The sequence below is a fragment of the Melanerpes formicivorus genome, unplaced genomic scaffold, assembly GCF_026170545.1.
Source record: "Melanerpes formicivorus ecotype bairdi unplaced genomic scaffold, bMelFor1.0.p_v2 SCAF_5, whole genome shotgun sequence".
Lineage (NCBI taxonomy): Eukaryota > Metazoa > Chordata > Aves > Piciformes > Picidae > Melanerpes > Melanerpes formicivorus.
The window spans coordinates 4,641,710-4,656,266 of NW_027142357.1; the positions used below are offsets into that span (position 1 = coordinate 4,641,710).

General features: G+C 44.0%; 1 protein-coding gene across 1 annotated transcript in view; it reads right to left on the minus strand.

Annotated features, from left to right (window-relative positions):
- Positions 1-14,557, minus strand: part of STAT4 (signal transducer and activator of transcription 4) — a 48,255-nt gene that overhangs the window by 10,393 nt on the left and 23,305 nt on the right. Inside the window, exons 6-14 of the mRNA XM_068137927.1 lie at positions 13,456-13,534; positions 11,386-11,471; positions 8,972-9,123; positions 7,637-7,795; positions 6,311-6,403; positions 5,372-5,431; positions 4,418-4,435; positions 4,245-4,338; positions 3,341-3,385 (exon numbers count right to left, since the gene is read on the minus strand). Coding sequence (XP_067994028.1) covers positions 3,341-3,385; positions 4,245-4,338; positions 4,418-4,435; positions 5,372-5,431; positions 6,311-6,403; positions 7,637-7,795; positions 8,972-9,123; positions 11,386-11,471; positions 13,456-13,534 — 786 coding nt within the window. The remainder of the gene's footprint in view (positions 1-3,340; positions 3,386-4,244; positions 4,339-4,417; positions 4,436-5,371; positions 5,432-6,310; positions 6,404-7,636; positions 7,796-8,971; positions 9,124-11,385; positions 11,472-13,455; positions 13,535-14,557) is intronic.

Genomic DNA, 14,557 nt, shown 5'->3' on the forward strand with positions numbered 1-14,557 from the left:
TGGATGGGAATAAAAAATAAACCCATTTGTCACAGTTGATTAAAGTTTGTAGTACCAGGGTCTTGTTTGGATTACAAGCCAGGACAGCTCTGTGAGAAGCCCAGTCCCACAGAATCACAGAATGTTAGGGGTTGGAAGGGACCTTGAAAGATCATCCAGTCCAACCCCTGTGCCAAAGCAGGACCACCTAGAGTAGGTCACACAGGAACACATTCAGGAGAGTTTTGAATGTCTCCAGAGAAGGAGATGCCACAACCTCTCTGGGCAGCCTGTTCCAGGGCTCTGTCACCCTCACAGTGAAAAAGTTTATCCTTATGTTCTTGTGGAACCTCCTCTGCTCCAGCTTGCACCCATTGGCCCTTGTCCTATCACTGGACATCACTGAGCAGAGCCTGGCTCCCTCCTCCTGACACTCACCCTTCACATCTTTATAAACACGAATGAGGTCACCCCTCAGTCTCCTCTTCTCCTAGCTAAAGAGCCCCAGCTCCCTCAGCCTTCCCTCAGAAGAGAGATACTTTACTGCCTTCAGCATCTTTGTGGCTCTGCGCTGGACTCTTTGAAGTAATTCCCTGAGGTCCTTCTTGAACTGAGGGGTCCAGAACTAGACACAATATTCCATGCTGGTAACAACTTGACTTTGTATTTGCAGACCTTTTTGCTTGGGACACTGATGTGAGTGATTTCTGAATTTTGAATCTTCCCAATACAACTTTACTCACCCATCTGTACTTTTTCTGTGCAAGACTGGTGTGGAGATTCCTCAATCCAGTATAGGCTGCTTTACTTCCCAGGTAAATAGGTGGCATTCACAGAAGCATTTTACAGCTTCAGTTCCCTTGGGAGGTGCTACTCGATCAGGTATCCTTGGCAGAGGCTGTATTACTGGCTGCAAGCTTCTGGCTTTGGCTTCAGTCAGAGATTTATCTGCAGGGTTTTGCTGTTCAACAGCAATGCTAAATCCATGGTTCATGGCCACCCCAGAGCTTGTGTGTACTTCCCTCCCTGCCTCAGCTGCCAGATGAGGACAGCCTGCCTTCTCCCCAGCCAGAACAGTTCTCCTTTCCCCTCCTGCCAGCAATGCACAAGGTGAGTGAATGAAGGCAGGAACTTTCTTGCCTGTGATTGATGTTTGTGACACCTAGGGCACTCGGGGGAATCATGGCTTGCAGGAAGCCAGAGCTGAGAAGGATGTAGGGTAGAACTGGGCAGATGAGGAGCTAGGCAGGGGAAGAAGCACCGGTGAACTGTGCGTGAGAAGTGCTGGAAGGTAACAAAGGAATGGAAGGAGCATAGTGTTCTGGGTGAGGATGGCAGGCTGAGAGAGTTGGGATTGTTCAGCCTGGAGAAGAGAAGGCTGCAAGGAGACATTCTTATGGCCTTACATTAATTAGAGGGCCTATCAGAAAGATGGGGACAGACTTTTTAGCGAGGCCTGTGGTGACAGGACAAGGGGTAATGATTTGAAACCTAAAGAGGGAGACTTAGACTAGATATAAGAAAGAATTCTTTTACAAGGGTGGTGAGACACCGGCCCAGGTTGCCCAGAGAGGTGGTAGATACCATAACCCTGGAAACATTCCAGGTCACGTTGTTTGGGGCTCTGAGCAACCTGCTCTAGTTGAAGATATCTCTGCTCACTGTGGGATGTGTTAGACTAGACCTTTAAAGGTCCCTTACAACCTAAAGCATTCTGTGATGAGCACTAACTTCTGATTTCTGTTCCCCACAAAGCAAGAAGGTAGGGGCTTTAGCAATCCGCAGCAGAAGACTGCAAGCTCCTCTGCTAAGAACCAAGCACCTTTTCACCTTACTTGCCAGGTGGTTTGTGCACATCTGAAACCTGGGTATTGCAAAGAAGCTGCTGGTTTCTTAGCGTTAATGTGTCATAGCCCAGTGTCACCACAAGAGGGGAACCTACGACCAGATTCAGATCAGAAAGCGGCCCACGCTTTTGGGCCTGGTTGAGGCAAGCAAACCTCTTTTGATGGAAATACAATTACACCCTTACTCCATTTACAAATTTGGCCAACAGAATACATATTTAAAGTACCATTCTTATAGGAAGAACTGGTTCATCAGAAAGCTTATTTTAATCAAAATGAAAGTGTTAAAAAATGTGGCCCTGAAGAGGAATTCAGATTACTGCCTCCTACCTTTTATTGGAACTCCTTAAATATACAGATTTAAGGCATGTAATTAACATTTCTATGAGTAGTTCTCACTGAGAAGTTCTCATTAGACACCAAATGGAATTCCTCAAGGCTCTGTCCTGGGTCCAGTGCTGTTTAATATCTCTGTCAGCAACATGGACAGTGGCATCGACTGCACCTTCACCAAGTTTGCCCATAACACCAAGCTGTTAAGTGGACTCCCTTCAGGGAAGGGATACCACCCAGAAAGGTCTTGACAGGCATATGAAATGGGCCAGTGGCAACTGCATGAGGTTCAACACACCAAAGTGCAAGATTCTGCATCTTGGTTGGGCCAATCCCAGGCACAAATCCAGGCTGGGTACAGAGTGGGTTGAGAGTAGCCCTGAAGAAAAAGACTTGGGGTTGTTGATTGATTGAGAAGCTCACCATTATCTGGCTGCACTCATGTAGCCCAGAAAGCAAATCATGTGCTGGGCTGCATCAAGAAAAGTGTAACTAGCAGGGCAAGAGAGGTGCTTCTGCCCTTTTATTCTGCTCTTTTGAGAATCCACCAGGAATACTGTGTCCAGTTCTGGTGTCCCCAGAATAAGAAGGAGACAGAGCTGTTGGAGCGAGTCCAAAAGAGGGCCACAAAGGTGATCCAAAGGCTGCAGCACCTCTGCTATGAGGATAGGCTGAGGGAGCTGGGGTTGTTCAGCCTGGAGACGACTCTGCCTTCCCATACATAAAGGGAACCTGCAGGAAGGCTGGAGAGGGACTTTTCATAAGGGCATCTAGTGACAGGACTAGGGAGAATTGTTTTGAGCTGAGGGAGAATAGGTTTAGACTGGAGATTAGGATGAAGTTCTTCAGTATGAGGGTGGTGAGACTCTGGAATAGGTTATGCAGCGAGGTGGTGGATGTCCCCTCCATGGAAGTGTTTAAGGCCTGACTGAATGAAGCCTTGGACAACCAAGACTAGCTGAGAGGCGTCCCTGCCCATGGCCACAGTATTGGAGTAGATGATCTCTCAGGTACTTTCCAACCTGAGCCATTCTATGATTCTACTTATTGTGTATTTGGGTCCTTTGCTTATTATGAAGATAAAATATTTCAAAATCCAACAACATATGGGTTGCTTTTTGATTTCAATAAAGTTACTTGTGAGAGTAATAAAAAATAAGATGTAAAATGAATACACAAACCTCATTTCCTTTGCTTCCAGCACTCGACTTCATTTCTTTGGGTTGCTGTGTAAAGCAAAACAATGTTTATGTGCCAAAGCAAGAGCATAGGAAGAACAGCATTTGTAACCACAATGTTCTGAGTGTAATAAGGTTTTATTTACAATACACAGAAATATGTTGCAATGAAAGCTCTGACTATGCCTTGAAAAATCTATTTGGTCTTCTGATATTTTAGAGAATCTTCTAAGAAACTAAGTCTTTGTAACAAAGTGTTAATTAAGGTGCTTGCAAAGTGTACAATGCAAAAAAAACTACTAAACACCATCAATCTCCACCTTCTTTTGCAAAATTGCACTGACAGTAGTGTGATGGGAGATGGCATCTGTAGTTGAGCCCCCCAAACCAGCACTGGTGAGGGAATCTAGTCAGAAAGCATGACCCACTAGGGTATGAGAGCAGTTCTAGAAGCAGAACTATAGTAATACTGTAGTCTCTCAGAAGACAGTTATCTCAGGCATTCATTTCACCCAGATCTAAAGCATCCAAGTCTGTTTTTCCCCAGACAATGGTGGTATGGTTTGGGCTTGGTTTTCTGTTTGGTTTGGTTTGGTTTAACAAAGCTCAGTTTCTGAGCAGCTGTGTAATTCAGTGTGATTAGTCTTTGCCTTTTCTGGCATTAAGATTCGCTTTGTCATGTCTGTAAAAGCAGATGATCTTAAGGAATGGATAAAGTATAGAATGGGATAAAGAGGTTCTAGGAGCAAACTTTCATATAATAAGGGCAAAGTAAACAAGTGCAGACTCAGCAATACAGCTCTCCTTGCATAGTTTTTAAAGATTCTTTTATTTCTTTATCAGAGTTAGAAGAGTCAGAAAGGTACCAATGGAAAAAAGGTACCAGAGGAGGAAAAAGCTAACTTACCAAATGTCTAAATTCTACTGAGAGGCTTCCATTTGCAGATTCATCCATGTTCATTGCTTTCACATGTGTGCCACACAGAAGGAACCTACGATTGCTGCAGAGGACATTCCACTTAGGTACCCAGGTAACGTTTGATCAGGTAATTCAAGAAATATGATTTCTTATTTTCTTACCTGACAGTTGAAACATTCCTAAAACACAAGAGGGGCAGAGGGAAGAAACAGATTGTGAGTCAGTAAGCTTGTCCTGAAAAACATCTTGAGATGGCAGGCTTTTGCCTTGTCAAAGTTTATTTCTATTGTCAATCCAACTGCAATGTTTAAACTAAAGAACTGGGACATTTTCTGTCTACTTAAGTCATTTGCATATGACCAAATGCAAGTAGCATATTTTATCCAGCTTTTTCCCTGGAATGATCTGTGGGTATTGAAAGGTGCAGCACTACCTGCCTCCATGCCTGGGTTCTGGGACAATACGAGCCTGTGTAGGCAGCTCATGTTGTACTGGGAGAACATGTGCACAGCTTGCAGCTTTTGAGGGAAACAGCCCTGGCTTATCTCCTGCTCCATCCTCACTGGGTGTTTTTGTCCTCCTTTTGGGTGACATCTATATCCATGTGGCCAGGATGGTTTGTAGGGGGCTGCAGAAGCACAACAGACAGAAGACAGGAGGTAGCTGGTACCTGTGGCTCGGAATGGTGGGGGGTGAGGACTTGGATCACCCTTATTGATTTCAAAGACATACTTTGACAGCAAGTCTTCTGCCCTGAGTTTTATCATGGTGGCTTGACCTTTTTGTAACCAAGTTTGCTCTACAGTACTGGTTGCTGCTCAGAATAATGCAACTCAAATAGAACTACTCCAGGCAGCCATTAATGCTGCTCTAGCATAGACAGGCTTTGAGATGCTTTCTGGTCAGGAATTTATCATCAGCCCAAGAGGCTGAGGGTCCTGTTCATTTGTGACTGCTGTCAGGGATAATGGGAACACAAAGGAGAACCAAGCAGCTTAGAAAGGGAGAGTTTATGTAGCAGTCTTAATTTCAGGCAGAGATAAAAATCTGTGGTGTCTGCAGGGACAGGTCTGCAGAGAGAGAGAGGGCATGTCTTTTGTTTTCAAGTTCCTTACTTGTCAATAGTTGCTTTCACTCTGATCTGGTAGTTCAGCTCTGGCAATTTAATCAGCAACCTTCAAAACAGAAAATGTAAAAGCAGGATAAGTTTTAGAGAAAATAACAGAAAACATTAGAGACCAGTAGCCCCACACTAAAGTATCTGAAATTATTACAATCTGAAAACAGATTAGACATTGTTTAGGGTTATTAGGCATTATTTAGGGTTATATCTTATTTATATCACAATTTACAGGGTTGTATACTCAGAAAGAGAAGCTGTACTGTTCCAGTGACAGGTGTTCTACTCTCCCTGCAAGTAAGTGGAAAAGTTAGTGTGTATTTGAGGGAATGGCTAGAGAGAGGACACAGAAGGCATAATTACAAGATGGATTTGTACAGTCTGTGACTGCATGGCAGGAATCTGTGTACTTTCCTTCACCCCTTCCATACCCCCAACCTTCCACGCATTCTTTCTGCTGTGAGGGGGGAATGAGATGAGAGTTTCTCCCCAGCCTTGGCTCTTTTCACAAGGTCAAGCAAGGAGCTAGTGGGAGAAAAATAACTTGTCAATGATTCACCAGAGCCCCCCCAAAATGCAAAATCTTCTTTCCTAGATGCAAAAGTGGCTCTGAGCATTCTGATGTTGGCTTGTATGATGTGGATCATGATTTACTCAGTTTAGCTAGTCATTGAAACAAAGCTTCAATACAGACAGGAGCCTGGAGATGCTGACAGTTGGCTGCAATCTGCCTTTCTTCCTCACCCTGGTCTACTCTTATTGCCACTTCTTAGGAGTGACAGATTCTGTGGTCTTTATATCCCTATTCCAAAAAAAATCTCCCTGGACTCAAAAGGATCTCTAACACAAATTAGGCTGCTTTGGTCTCCAGATTATCCCAGGAGAAAATGCGCTATGCACATGAAGGAGTTTGGAGCACATTTCCTTTTCTTACCTTAATTTAACCGTGAACTGTATTAATGTTTTAAGAACCATTGGCCTCTGGGGATGTGTTGGCATGCAGGGCTGCCTTTCAACCACAAAGGAACTGTGGGAGAAGAAGGGAAACTGATGGTTAGGAATATGCAGAAACAGCTGTAATGGGGGGAGGGTGAAGGAATTGTATCTGTACAGATGCTGAAGTGGGAGGTATGTTTTCCAACTCTCAGTTCTCAAAATGAACTGCTAGGCTAACTTAGAGTTGAATTATTCTTGAAAAAAGCAGATATTTGGAACATGTAAACAAATTCCATAGCCATAAAATACCAGGCTTGACAAAAGTCTGGAAGACAGAGACCTTTATCAGAACCATAAAACAGAGTATAAAACTACACTGAGCCTGCAATTAAGCAATCAATTATCTTTTTTCATTCTTAATAAAAGCCCAGCTGAGCATGTTTTGCTTTCAGGTAACCACTTACAGTGTGATAGTCACTTACAGGGAGAGGCTGAGAAAGCTGGGGCTGTTCAGCCTGGAGAAGAAAAAGATCTGGGGAGACCTTATATCAGCCTTCCAGTACCTGAAGGGCACCTACAAGAAAGCTGGGAAGGGACTTTTTACAAGGGCTTGGAGTGATAGAACAATGCAGAATGGATTGAAGTTTGAGGAGGGCAGACTTATACTGGAGATTAGGAAGAAACTCTTTACAGTGAGAATGCTCAGACACTGGAACAGGTTGCCCAGAGAGGTTGTGGATACCCCCTCCCTGGAAGTGTTCAAGGCTAGGCTGGATGAGGCTTGAGCAAGCTGATCTAGTGGATAGTGTCCCTGCCCATGGCAGGAGGGTTGGAACCTGATGAATCTTTAAGGTGCTTTCCAACCCAAACTACTCTATGAATCTCAAGTGAAGCCAGTACAAAAGGCAGGAGGAATGATAACAATTTTTATCTATTAACAGAGGGGTGAATTGGGAAGGGAATAAAGCCTTGGTGGGGAAGAGGAAAGACAAGGAAGAAATGAACACCTGCTGCTTTTGTTAAAAAACCCACAAAGACACAATTTTTCTCTGCAGTCTCTATGTAACTCCTGTTGAAATAGTGGATTTGGTGAGTTCACTTAGGCAGAACTTGATCACAGCCCCTTAACTGAGAAGCTGCATAGTACCTTCAGCTTCCAGGAGTTTTGATGACAGCTCTACATACTTTTTATGCTGGACTTTTAAAGTCCTCAGAGACTCAAACTCATTTTCATCTTTTTCTTTGCAACAATGCTGTCTCATGGCTGCCAATAACTCTGTGTCAGTTCAGGTGAAGTTATGTCTGCTGACAGCGGCTTACGCACTTCCGGAAAAGATTGTAGAGCAGAAAGTTGACTTTTTCCAGCAGCTGGGGTCTTTGCACTGGGATGGGGTCCCCATCATAGGTCAGTCTGGTCAACAGTTCATCCAGTTTTTCTAGCTGCCTTCGAACTTGAAAGAGACTCTCCGCCAACAGCGTAAAACTAGAGCAAGACAAAAGAGCAGTTTGCAACGTATTTCTTACAACATCACGGCTACTGAGATTCTTGCTCAGGGGAATCGGAGTCAGGACGCACTGATGCTTTCTAACTCTGCCCAGAGTCATGTCTGCTCATCTTTTCTTTATAGGACTATGGGAATACATCAGGCAAATCATCTGTTTCAATTTCAAATAGAACTATTTATGCACTAGGCCTCATCAATAGCAAGGCAATGCTCTCTGTGATAATTTGGAGGACATCTATACTGATCCTGACATTTGACATGCAGAGCACTCCTGACATTCCCAATTATTTTCCTGCAGCTCAGTCCTTTTGCAAAATATCCTTTTTAAAAGGATAATATTTATATAAAATGAGCAAGTTATCAAGACTGAGGAAAGATAACAACAATGAGGAAAATCAAATCCTAACAGGCTTGCTAACAGTTTAATGGGCTATGTGTGTAGAAAAGTCACATTTTAAAGCTATTTCCAACATCCTCACTGGGAAAAAAAAAACACTTCAGTGGGGAGAGGAAAAAAAAAATGCCAAAACCCCCACTTTTTTCCTTCAAACCTAAATTGGTTCTTGGTTGCTTTCCTTCCTTTTTCACTTTTTACTTCACCTTTTCCAGAAGAGAATTTTGAGGGGAGAGAAAAGACCAGGCCCTTCTCTGGATGCATTCTCTCTTTAAATATAATGCTGTTTTCTTTTCACTTTCAATCATTTTTAGAGTTTCCACCATGGAGACCACTGCCAATCAATTCCTGTGTAGTTTGAAATCTGGGGGAGTGATGTAGCTAGTGAGTCAAAGCATAAAGTGTGTACCCAGCTCTTGCCTAGACAAAACTCCCACTGTCCTCAGTGACAAACTCAGTCAAGCACAGTTCTTACTCAAGCAAAACTCCCGAGTGGGTATGTACCAAGTATCTGGAACAACTGTCAAATCAAAAAATGAGCCACTGCCATGGCTCAGGCTCAGCTCTTCACTGTCATGTTCTTCCTTCTGAATAGCAGCTGTTGTCCCCCAAAACCCAACTGTATTTTTGGTTATTTACTTGCTTAGCTGCTAATGAATCTGCCGCTGCTGCAAGGCAGCTGATCTAAAGGAATGGTGGTTTCATGCGCAGCGGACTTCCTGTGGTTTTCAGTGGAAACACAAGCTGAAGGCAAGTTTACCAGTTCTGGAGCTGATCAAGCCCACCGTGCAGAGGACCCCCAATGCAGGCAATCTGCTGCCTTCTCTTCCAGTCCAGCAGCTCTTCAGTCAGCATGTTGCTCATAAGCATATCAATTTCATGAATCACACGCCCTATTTTACTGAGCACTTCCTGCAAAATAGGAAAGGTGTCACAGTCAGACCACAGGGAGCAGCCACAAAATTCACCAATTCTCACAAAGAGCTGATTGCTTGTTTTTTCTTCAATTATTTTGAAGAAAATTATTTTGTCAGTCTCTAAGTCAGAGGTGACTGGTTTCATCACCCATGGTACTCTCTACAAGACACTGAGTTGCTGGATTATGTTCAAGGAAGGACAACAAAGCTGGTGAAGGGCCTAGAGCACAGGTCACATGGGGAGAAGTTGAGGAAATTGCAGTTGATTAGCCTGGAGAAAAGGAGGCTCAGAGGAGACCTTCTTGCTCTCTACCTGAAAGGAGGTTGTAGTGAGGTGGAGATTAGTCTTTTCCCCCTAGTAACAACTGATAGGATGAGAGGAACCAGCCTCAAGTTGTGCCAGGGGAGGTTTAGGTTGAAGATGAAGAAAAGATTTTTTTACTGTAAGAGTGGTTAAACCCTCGAACAGGATGCCCAGGACAGTGGTGAAGTCACCATCTATGGAGGTGTTTAAAACCAGTGTAGATGTGTGGCTTAGGGACTTGGCAGGGTAGGTTAACAGTTGGACTCAATTACCTTAGAGGTCTTTTCCAACCTTAATGATTCTATGAAATTAATTCTGAATCTCTAAGACCTCTTCTACAGTAAAAATTCTTTCTTTTCTGAGGGAGTGGAAGGGAGGTTTGTTGAATTTTTTGTGGGCATAACACCTCCATAAAACTGACCCTTGCAAGCACTGTCAAGTGTCAAAAAGTTCTCCTTTTTGCTTTGCATCATATCCAGTGCATTGGTTTTTTTGCTTGCCTTCTTTTAACTGTAAAAAGTAAGTGGACTCAAACAAACTACCTAACTGTGCTGCTTTCTGTGCCAGCTAAGAAGTGGCTAGGGAAGTATCTGTCACATTTGCAAGTCTCAGCTGATGAAGAGGGCAAGGTACCACTGATGGGTTGTTGGATTTACTTTCTTTGCAATTATTGCATTTGGTTTAATTTGAATATTTTTAATTTACTTTAAAAGATACAAGTTGACAGCTGAGTCCTCCATTTAGCAGAGTACATAAGAGACACAGTGAAGTGATGCCCTCACCTCACTTCTGAGGTGTGCAGAACCAGATCCTGGATTAATTGAGCTGTTAATTGCCAATTGTTTAGCCTGGAGAAGAGGAGGCTCAGGGGTGACCTCATTGCCCCCTACAACTACCTGAAAGGTGGTTGTAGCCAGGAAGGGGTTGGTCTCTTCTCCCAGGGAACCAGCACCAGAACGAGGGGACACAGTCTCAAGCTGCGCCAGGGGAGGTTTAGACTCGAGGTGAGGCGAAAGTTCTTCACCAAGCAAGTTGGAATGGGCTGCCTGGGGAGGTCGTGGAGTCACTGTCCCTGGAGGTGTTCAAGAGGAGTTTGGATGTGGCACTTGGTGCCATGGTCTAGTCATGAGGTCTGTGTTGATAGGTTGGACTCGATGATCCTCGAGGTCTCTTCCAACCTTAGTTATACTGTGATACTGTGATACTGTAATTTCTCCATTGCTAGTCACTATCACCCAAACTGTCTGTGGAATTGCACAGCCTAAATTATTTGTCTGCTCTTCTGAGAGCAGAATTAAAAAAAGACAACTCAGTATTGTGATCAGCAGGACAAGGGAAGTGATTCTGCCCCTCTACTCTCTTCTCTTGAGACCCCACTTGCAGTACTGCATCCAGTTCTGGTGCCCCCATCAAAAGAGGGACATGAAACAACTGGAGCAGGTCCAGAGGAGGCCATGAAGATGACCAGAGGGGTGGAGAATCTATCCTGTGGGAACAGGCTGAGAAAGTTGGTGCTGCTCAGCCTGAAGAAAAGAAGGCTCTGGAGAGACCTTAGGGCAACTTTCCAGTACCTGATGGGGGCCTACTAGAAAGCTGGTGAGGGACTTTTTACAAGGGCATCTGATAGGATGAGAGAGAATGGATTGAAACTTGAGGAGGGCAGATTTAGACTGAGTATTAGGAAGAAATTCTTTACAGTGAGGGTGCTGAGATACTGGAACAGGTTGCCCAGTGAGACTGTGAATGCTCCCTCCCTGGAGGTGTTCAAGGCCAGGTTGAATAATGCCTTGCGCAAGCTGGTCTAGTGGAAGGTGCCCCTGCCCATGGCAGGAGGGTTGGAACTAGATGATCTTTAAGGTCCCTTCAAACCTAAACTATTCAATGAATCTATATTCAGGATGGGAATAAGGAGAGAAAGCAAACCAACCTCAAAAGACGAAACATGTCACTAACCTTTCTCTTGTAGTCTAAAGTATTGAGCATTGCCTGCAATGCCAACATCTCCTGTTTAATGAGGATGCTGTTCTTGTCACTTTGCTCTGCAGGGGGTGAAAAAAAATTAGTATATAATGGCAGGGGAGATTGGGGGGGTACAGACATGACAGGTTGGTAAGGGGAGGAGGGGAAAAGCCACAACCAGACTGCAGCATGCATTAGTGAAAACACCAGCAGGTATCTGTAGGTGATGTACCAGTGTGTTTCATCTGAATGAACTAACTTTAGTACAAGACAAGGTGCCATGTGTCCACTCTTTAGATGTGTATGTGGAATAGGGAAAGGTAGAAAACATGCAGATAGTACCTAGACATCTATACATTTTTTACTTGTGCACAGTGATGTATTATGATCAGGCCTGGATCAGGCTTGATCTGTGCACTACTGAAACATGCTTGTGGTGTCAGCAGTTAGATGAAAGCTTTCTGGGCTTGATATGAATGACACATCAGTGGCTGAGAGCATGGAGGTTATGCACTCAAAACAGACAAAGCGTTGCTGGCTGTGTGGGTTTCAGCAGCCAGGAGTACTGATCACTGGGTAGTTGCCCCTTTCTTCAACCTTCTTCCTTCTCTCTGGATCATGCACTAATTTCAGGCTTCCCCAGGCTTCCCCCATGCTCTTTCATATGCAGCTCCTTGCCTGCCTCTCACATTCCCCACCTTTTGATCTTCTTGCATTTTTCATGCTATGTTCAGAAAAGAAATTGGTGTCAACTATGTCTCTGCTCAGCTCTGGGTATTGACATCTTCCCATTATGTTAGCGTAGAAGTTTCAGTGGAGGAAGATGAGGATTGTCAGCTTGGCCACAGCAATTGCTCCCAGATTTTGTAAGGTGCTGCAAGCTGGCTCTGCTGCTGTAGAGCATTTGACACAGTGACATTTTAAGCCCCAAAAGTCACTTTATTTTGCAAATGGGACATGCTTCAGTCATCTCTGTGGTCAATAATTCTGACTGGCCTGGTGACCAACAACTCATTAAACCCTGGCAGTTCGACCTCTTCTGGTTGTAGCCTTAAATGTAGAGAACTCAAGAACTCAGACATTTCAAGTCCAGTATCTTTGCACATTCAGTGGGAGACACTATGAAGATATCTGAGCAGACACCAGTGGATCTGTTTCTTTTCTGAAGGAGATCATGCAAGGACTGTTGCCATGTGCTGATCTCAATCATAATAGGCTGGCCAAACATGCATTCAGAATGCTTACCAGATGGTTATCACCACTGTGGTCAAACAAAAGAACAGAAGACCAAGTTAGAGGCTAAAAAAAAAGATCATTTTTGCACAACTCTGTTGTGGTAAATAAGAGACTCTTCACCATCCTGCCAAGGAAAGGCCATGTCAAAAGTAAGGAAATGGAAAAATTATTAAAATTGCTCTTTTGGTGAGGTACCTGAACAGGCTGCCCAGAGAAGCTGTGGGGACTCCAACTGTGGAAGTGTTGAAAACCAGGTGGGGTGCAACCTTGAGCAAACTGGTCTAGGAGGAGGTGTCCCTGCCCATGGCAGGAGGACAGGAGCTAGTTCTTTATGGTCCCTTCCAACCCAAACCATTCTATGATTCTATGAAAATAACTATCCTTGCTTGACAAGATCTACTCCACCATCCTAATCCCAAAAGTCATCGTATTCCAAGACTACACTTTGATATAAACTAAAAATCCCTTTTTATGTGTACATATATTATCTGGGTAACCCATAAACCCCCTGTCTCAAGCTGCGCCAGGGGAGGTTCAGACTCGAGGTGAGGAGGAAGTTCTTCACCGAGCGAGTCATTCGGCATTGGAACGGGTTGCCCAGGGAGGTGGTTGAGTCATCGACCCTGGAGGCGTTCAAGGGGAGATTGGACGTGGCACTTGGTGCCATGGTCTAGTCATGGGGTCTGCGGTGTCAGGTTGGACTCGATGATCCTCGAGGTCCTTTCCAACCTAAGTGATACTGTGATACTGTGATACTGTGGTACTGGGGTCTAGCTGTGGAATTAGCCATTCCCTAGAGAATCTAAAAAAGATTATAAAACCTCTTACCTAAGCTTTGTATGGTCTTATACCTGAAGTCAAATTCCTCTTGCAGGTCTTCCAAGTATTTGACATCTTGGTCAGTCATCTTTCCCAGAGAAAAGAAAGTGAAATCACTTTGGAGTTCCCAGTGGCACAAAAAGGAATTTGTTTTGTAACAGACAAATGCATAACGTAGCATTTTCCTGTCCTGCTGTTTGAAAATCCCTCAGCAGTTCTGGGTAAACTCTGCCTTACTCTCTTGTCAACTTTAAAAAAGACAAAATAATTTAAAATGTGCATGTCTAATTACAGATTTATTTCACTCGTTCAGAGAGCCAACTGATATCCTCTCTCCCACAGCCCTCAGATGTGCACGTTAACTGTCTGTGCAAATACAAAAACTTGTTTGCTAAATTAGGATGCACAGGATCAGCCACTTTTGGTTTCCTCTTTACTTTGGAGACCAAACTCTTTAATTGTATGTGCAAGTTTTGAAATTACATGCACAAGGAGATGGCTGATTTCTGTGTTAAACTTAATTATCTGCTAAAAAAACCCTTTCCATTTAGAGCTTGTCCTCAGTTTTCCCGGGTCTTTTAGGGATGGCTGTGCTTGTCCATGCAGGCAGAAGGAACAGCATGGCAGGCTGCTGGGTTGCAGTTCTGTCTGCTTTTGCTCTGAACCTCTTATCTTACAACTGTATACACAGATGGAGATCTAGTACCACACATTTCTAGCTTTATCCTTTTAAGGGTTTCATGTCTCTAAGCCTTCTTCCCCATGTAGGGAAACTCTGATAAAGAATGGCCACTAGGACCTCTTTCCAACATACCTGCAGTGTAGGTATTGATTGTGGACAGGTAAATCAAATATAACTTCTTCACTGAAACTCCTGCAAAGCTGAAAGTGGAGCTAGGATAGCAAAAAGGCTGTGTGTCATCTCCATCCTCATCCTGCCTTGAACTGAACAGGAAGGTATTTTCTGACTGAGCTTTCAAGGGATCTATGGGACAGGTTTGGCTCAGCCCAGCCATACCCTGCCATGGTATGGCAAACTTGAGGAGAATTGTCACCATTATCTCCCAGTGTTCTTCTCCCCTAAAATCTCCAGAAAGTGTAATTATGTCAC